Source organism: Balearica regulorum, chromosome 20 (genome assembly GCF_011004875.1).
Source record: "Balearica regulorum gibbericeps isolate bBalReg1 chromosome 20, bBalReg1.pri, whole genome shotgun sequence".
Classification (NCBI taxonomy): Eukaryota; Metazoa; Chordata; class Aves; order Gruiformes; family Gruidae; genus Balearica; species Balearica regulorum.
The window spans coordinates 6,494,209-6,500,791 of record NC_046203.1 but is presented as its reverse complement, the minus strand read 5'-3'; the positions used below and the strand labels follow the sequence as shown (position 1 = coordinate 6,500,791).

The following is a 6,583-nucleotide window of genomic DNA, read 5'->3' as shown; positions in this document are numbered from 1 at the left end:
AGCAGCAGAGGGGAGCGTGGCTCAGCCCCGCAGCCGGGCCCAGCTTCCTGAGCAGGAACGGGGCTGCCCGGGGGACGGGACGGGACGGAACGCTGCTGCCCCTGCCCCCGCCCCTGCCCCCTCCTCTGCCCCGCAGAGGGGTCGGTTCCCCCCCCAAGCCCCGGCGGGGCGCTGCGGCTCCCGCGTGGGGCGCCAGGGGGCGCTGTGGGCGCGGAGCGGCGCGCGGGTGCGGAGCGGGAGGGGGGAGGGAGCGGGAGCGCTCCGCGCTTCGGCTCCTCCGCGGCTGTAACGCGCCCGCGGAGCCCCCCCCCCCCCCCCGGCTCCGCAAGCTCCTTGTTTGGGGTTTTTTTTTTGGGGGGGGGGGGGTTGGGGGGTGTCTCTCTCCGGGAGCGGGGCAGGCTGCGCTCCCGCGGTGGTGCGCGGGCCTGGGGAAGGGGTTTTGGTCTGGGCGGGGGGCGGAGGAGCGGCTCCAGCTGAGGGATTTGCGCTGGATACTGCGCGTTTTGCACGGGATTTTTAAAAAATGTGATAATAATTCTCATCTCCTGAGATCGGCCGGGGGTGGGGGGTGGGTGTGAGGAGCGGCCCCGGCTTCATTCATTTGGTGTAGAGGGGAAGGAAAAAATACACACACAAAAAGGGCGGGGGGGGGGGGGGGCAAAGGAAAAACCCGCACGCACCACCAAGCGGCCCCGCGCGGTGATAACAAACTCCAACTTAAAAAAAACTTCCCGAGCGCGTCGGGGGACGCGGAGGAGCGCGGAGGCGGCGGCGCTGCCGCCCAGGTGCCGGGGGCGGCCGGGCCGAGCAGGTAGGGGCAGGGCCCGGGGGTCCCGCCGGCTCCCCCCGCCGAGGGAAGCGGGGAGGGGACACCGGCCCCGGCCCCTTCCCCACCTGGGACTCGCTGTGCGTGGCACCTCCAGACCCACGGGGGGGATTTTTGGTGCCTCCTCCTCCCCGGGGGGGGGGGGGGGGCGGGGGGGAAAGACGGTGCTTGGTGAAGCTGGATGGTGCTGGGGAGGGGACAAAGGGGGTTTGCCGGGGCTGGGGGGGGGGTGCACGAGGGGTGTCGGAGCCTCCGCAAAGGCTCCCCGGTGCAGAGGGGAAGAGGCGGCTCAGGAGAGGGGCTTCCGCGGGCTGCGGTGTGAAGGAAAGCGAGGGCACAGCAACTTTATAATCGACTTTTTATTAAGATTATAAATTTAAACAAATCTGAACAGTTTTACCCGGTGATATACAATTCCATATGCACAAAAATACAGGCTTACAAACAAAGAAAAAGGAGGAAAGGAAAAAAAAAAAAAAGACCCCAACAGACCGTTTGGCAAAGCATCCTCAGTTACACATAGTGCTGATACTGTGAAGTTGGGAGTGGGCAGGCTGGAAAAAAAACCCCACAAAAAAAACCCCAAAAAAACAAGGAGGGGAGGACGACCAGAAAACCCACCTTTTTACAACAAAAGGTTTTTCTTTTTTAAAAAAAATATATATAAAAACCCAAGACGCTCTACAGGAGACAGATCTCTTCACAAGACCAAACAATGCTGGTTTTATGATTTGGGAGGCTGAAACCAGAACAGTTGAACTTAAGGAAAGAAAAAAAGGGGGAAAAAGAAAAAAAAAAAAAAAGAGTAAGAGACCCGACACAGCACACCGGAGACGTGAGTAGTGTTACACGGTTACCTGCGGCATCACAAACACACACCGAGGCGGAGGCTCCGGGCTGCCGGGGGCGGCTCGCCCCCTCCCCGGGGCGGCAGGGAGCAGTCCGGAGGGACCCCTGGCCCCTGCTTTACCCCCCCCACCCTCCCCAAATTCAGCTCTCGTAACCCTCCAGCTTTACCCTGGCACAAGCGGTGGGAAGGAGAAGTCACATCGCACACGTTTCTTCTGGGAGGAAAGTTGAAATGTTTTCATTTCTGCCTTTTTGTTGTTGTTGTTGTTGTTTTTCCTTTTAAATGTATAAAGAAACGCACAAAAGCGAACGGGCAGCGGCTTGCTTCTCCCCTCCCCGCACCCCGAAACCAACGGAGCCGGGGCCGGAGGGACCCCGCTGGGGCAGCCCGGGGCGGAGAGGGGAGCCGGGGGCGCTCCCCGCCGCGGGGTCCCGGGGCCGGTACGGCGGGGCCCGGCTCTCACGTGGCGCTCCCCGCCGCCAGCACCGGCCCCGGGAAACCCGCCGCAAAGAGAACCCGAGCGGACACAAAGAGGATTATTTAAATAGGTGCTTCGTTGTTGGTTGTTTTGTTTTGTTTTCGTTTGTTTGCCTTTTTTTTTTTTTGTTGGGCTTTTATCTCTCATCTCTGCAAAAATAAAGTCCCAAGATCTTAGATTTTTTTTTCTTTATTGTACAATTTATAAAACACTAGCGTGGCTCTGCCCTCCCACCTCCCCTGCGCACCCCTCGGCACCCCCCACCCCCCCCTCCCCTCGCCCCAACCCCCCCCTCCCCGCCTTTGTTTCAGGGTCCCCCCCTCCGGAGCCGCTGTCCCTCAGATCGCACCCCCGTTTTGCAAACAACCCCCCCCTCCCCTCCCCTCTCCTCGCTTTGCTCCCCGCTCCTCTCTAAAACGCGACGATGGCCCGAGTCCAGGCTCCCAGGCTCGCCAGCGCCTGCTTGCTGCACAGCTGCCCGTTGAGGGGCTGCTCCGAGTCCGCCTGCTGCCGGCTCACCAGCCCCGTGAAACCGGAGCCGAAGATGGAGATCAAGTTGGAGATGTTAGAAGAGTCCTGGGGGTGCTCAGCGCTGTACTCCTCGAAACGGGCGCGTTTGGTGCACGGGGCGAAGGGGGGGCCGCCCGCCACCCCGCCTCCCCCCGGCTCCCCTTCCTCCACCCCCTCCTCTTCCTCCTCCTGCCCCGGGTAATACTTGCGCTTGGTGCCCGGCGTGGGCGGCGGGGAGGCGAGCCCCGGTGCCGGTTGGCAGCAGCAGGGGCACTGCGAGCAGCAGTCCTGGTGCAAGTACCCGTTCTCCACCGTGGTCACGACGTGAGTGTCCAAATCCAGCACCGTGGTGCGGCTGCTACAGTGCGGCGCCCCGCCGCTCCCGAAGTCACAGCCGGCGGCGTAGAGCAGCCCCGGGGGCGCGCTGCTGCTGCTGCTGCTGCTGCCGCCGCCGCCGCCGCCACCGGGACCGGCGCTGCCGGCGGCCCGGTAGAAGCCCGGGGACGAGTCTCTGCAGGGCGCTCGCTGCAGCTCCGGGGGCGCCGCGCACACCGGCACCTCCAGCAGCTCCGCACCGCCCCGCACCGCCGCGCAGCTCCGCGCTTCGCGGTCCTGCGTGTCGGCGGGCAGCGGGAGAGCCGCCAGCTCCGGCGGGGCGGCGGCGGCGGGCGGCGGGCAGGCGGGCATGGCGAGGAGCGGGCCGCCGTCGGGGTAGTGCTGCTGGCGGCGGTAGAGCTCGGCGTAGCGCTCGCTCAGGTAGAGCTGCCGGGCGTTGCGGAGCACATAGGAGACGAGCAGGTTCTTGTGGAGCTTGATGCCGCCTCGCTGCGTGCGGGAGCTGTGGATCTTCCGCAGGGAAATACTGATCAAACTCTGCGCATCGAGGGTGCACTCCATCCTCCTCCGGCCCCTCAGCATCTGCTCTCGCCACCCGCGCAGCCAGGCACCCCGGGCCGCATCCACACGGCAACCGGGAGGGTGCGGAGGGTCGCAAAAAAGGAGGATAAAGAGGCGAGGGAAGGGGGGGGGGAGGGAAATAGAGGGGGGGGGGAAGGGAAGGGGGGGGAAAGAGCCTGAGGTTGCTGGAGAGTGGGGGGGGGGAAATAGAGAGGGGTGTCTTCAGGGGGCGGCCAGCGGCGGGAGCAGAGCGGGCATCGCCGTGCGCGCCGGTGGCTCCCGCTGCTGCTGCTGCTGCTGCTGCTCGCCGCTGCCGCGCTCCGTGCTTGCACGGCGCGTGCAGGCAGCGCCACCAGCGCCGCGCGCGCCCCCGCCCTCCCCGCGCGCCGCCCCCGCCCGCCCTCCGCGCGCGCGCGCCTGCCCCGCCCCCTTTCTCTCTCTCTCCCTCCACACTCCGCCCGCCCCGCCCCGCCGGCCGGTACCTGTCGCGCAGCGGCACTGAGCGCCCGCCCGCCCAGCCCCCGCCTTTTATAGAGCCGCGCCGGCCACGCCACGCCCCCCCCACGCGCGGCCAACGGGACGGCGGCGGACGGCCTGACGGGCGGGAGCGACGGCCAATAGGGGTGAGGCGGGCCCCTCGCGCTGTTCAAATGCTGACAGGCGCGGCGCGGCCCGGGATGGGCGGCGGGGACCTGGCGGGGGCTCGGCCGGGCCGGGGGCACCGGGTTGTGCCGGGCAGCGGGTGCCCGGCGGGGCTGTGCCCAGCCGCGGGGCCGGGGCGCCGCCTACCCTGTGCCGCTCCCCTCGCACAGGTGAGCGGGGGGCGGCTCCCGCCCCGGTGGGCGGCCCCGAGCAGCCGCGAGGGCGGGGGCACCTCCCGGGGACGCGGCGTGGGCCGCTCCGCTCTCTGGGGGCACCGGACCCCCGCACGCCTCGCACCGGGACGCCTCCGGGGGCACTGCCTACCCCCAGCACCCTCGGTGGTACCGGCAACCCCCTGCGCCCTCTGGGAGCCCCCTCCCCGGGCGGGCTGGGGCTGCCCCGCTCCCGGCTGGACGCAGCCCCTCGCCCCCCTCTGCGGACCCCGGTGCACACCCCCCCCCCCCCCCGGCGGCATTAAAGGTTGTGAAGGGCCGGCGGCACCGCAGCACCGCTGGTTCCCCCCGCGGCCCCGCAGCTTGCAGCCCCCGGCAGGGACACCCCCTGCAAACACTCACCGTCCCCCCCACGCACTTCGCGGAGAGAAGTCACGTTTTCCCCCCCCACGCGGGAACAGGACCGTGTCTCAGTCGCTGCTCAGAAAGTGCCCCAATCACACCAGTTTTTCCCCCAAAGTGGGAGTAGGACCATATACGGGTTGTTGCTAATTAAGGGTGCCCATCCCACCTTGCTGCATGCAGGTGCCTCCAATCTGTAGGGTGGGAGGGTCCTCACAGGGTGCATGTGATGTGGGGGGGTGCTCCGGGCAGGCTCTTACGGGATGGATGGGGTTGAGGGGTGCAGGGGTTTGAGTTGTTTCTGTGCTTGTTGCTTAAAGGACCCAGCCAGCTGCCTGGGGAGCAGCAGTACGCAGAGGAGGTGGAGGTGCTGCAGAGGAGCAGGCCTTGACCAGCAGGTAAGAGCTGGGGGTGTAGCTGTGGGTGGGGGGTGTCTTAGGGTGGGGGGCTGCAATACCATGGTGGGAGAAGGGGTTGTGAGCTGGGGAGCCTGGGAGGGGCTGCAGAGCTGCTTCTGAAGCAGCATCTTCTGTCCCCTGCCTTCTGTTTTCTGCAGATGAGGGGGGTTCCCCACTGACTGCAGAGGTTCCCCGTGCTGGGTGCCTGCTTTGGGGAACGTGCTGGTGTGCATACCTTAGTGATGACTATGGGCAGCCTTGTATCTGCAGGTTGTGGAGAGCCCACTGGATAGCAAACCTCCAAAGCTCTTGGTCCCGCTGGTGCAGCCCAGCCTTCAAACTGCTGGGGTGGTTGTGCAAGGTTGTCGCTGGGCTCGTCAGCTTTGGGGACACTGTGCAAAGCCTGGGCTCTGTGGGGGCATGCCTGGAGGGTTGGGAGCTTTGCTTGCTTCCTGGCCTGATTGGACTCTGCTGGTTCAGCTCCCCTGTGCTCCCCACCCAAGGGAATGGGAGCAGGCCTGGTGCCATGGAGGATTTTCTCCTTGTGGAAGGCCCTTGGGATAGCAGCTGGGCTGGGGCAGCTCCTTGCCCCCTGAGTGGCAGCTGGCTAAGTCTTTCTTACTTGTGGAGCAATCTTCTCCACAATCTGTTCTCAGCCACACAAACTGAGGTGAATGACACACTGTGCACTCCCAAGCTCTTGTAGGATGCTCTTGACCCGCTTTCCTTGTTTGTAACGTGGAAAATAATCACAACCCTGTCCAGAGGGTGGCTGTAGCCCAAGGTAGTGGGTATGGGCAGCATTGGAGATGGGAGATTGTCCTTCCTCTCCTCCACCAGTCTCTCCCCCTTGCAATTCTTGCTGGCTGCAGATTGGCTTTTCCAAGACTGTGGCTGTGCCGCAGCTGGAAATCTGAGAGGTGATACCCAGAGCTGTTCTGTCCAGATAATACGGGGTGCAGCTGGGGTTTGGGGTGCATCGCACAGACTAGTGCTGAGCTGTGGGTGCTTTGGTGGCTGGAGCCAGACCTTGCTCCCGCTCAGTGAGATCAAAGGCCTCACAGGGTGTTGGTGCTTGTGGATTGAGTCCTAGCTGCGGCTCTGCAGTGGCTCTGCGGCCTCCTGGGCACTGGGGAACCAGGGTAGCGAGTGCTGCTGCTGCCAGCCTGTGCCACATTTTCCACCCAGCCAGTGCAGGCATTGATAGCCCCTCTTGCTCAGCTGGTATTTGCTGCTCTCTGGCCCATCTCCAGCTGTAAAACTCCAGCCTAGGTGGTCCAGGCTAAGAGCCTGAATTGCCCGTTGGCTGGCTGCTATGGGGTGGCTTGGGCAGCGAGGATGGTGCCAGCTGCAAAGCACCGCACTGGCAGACATCTTCTGCCTTGAGCTCCTGCTCATGATCCCACC

The 6,583-nt window shown here is 65.0% G+C and overlaps 1 protein-coding gene across 1 annotated transcript; it reads right to left on the bottom strand.

Annotated features, from left to right (window-relative positions):
* Positions 1–1,167: 1,167 nt before the first annotated feature.
* IER5L (immediate early response 5 like) lies at positions 1,168–3,928 on the bottom strand. Its single transcript, XM_075772114.1, has one exon. It carries the CDS (start codon positions 3,580–3,582, stop codon positions 2,566–2,568), a length of 1,017 nt encoding a protein of 338 aa, XP_075628229.1. The 5' UTR covers positions 3,583–3,928; the 3' UTR covers positions 1,168–2,565.
* Between the last annotated feature and the right edge of the window lie 2,655 nt (positions 3,929–6,583).

Excerpts from the sequence above, each read along its gene's own strand:
- IER5L (XM_075772114.1), bottom strand. The coding sequence starts at position 3,582 with ATGCTGAGGGGCCGGAGGAGGATGGAGTGCACCCTCGATGCGCAGAGT.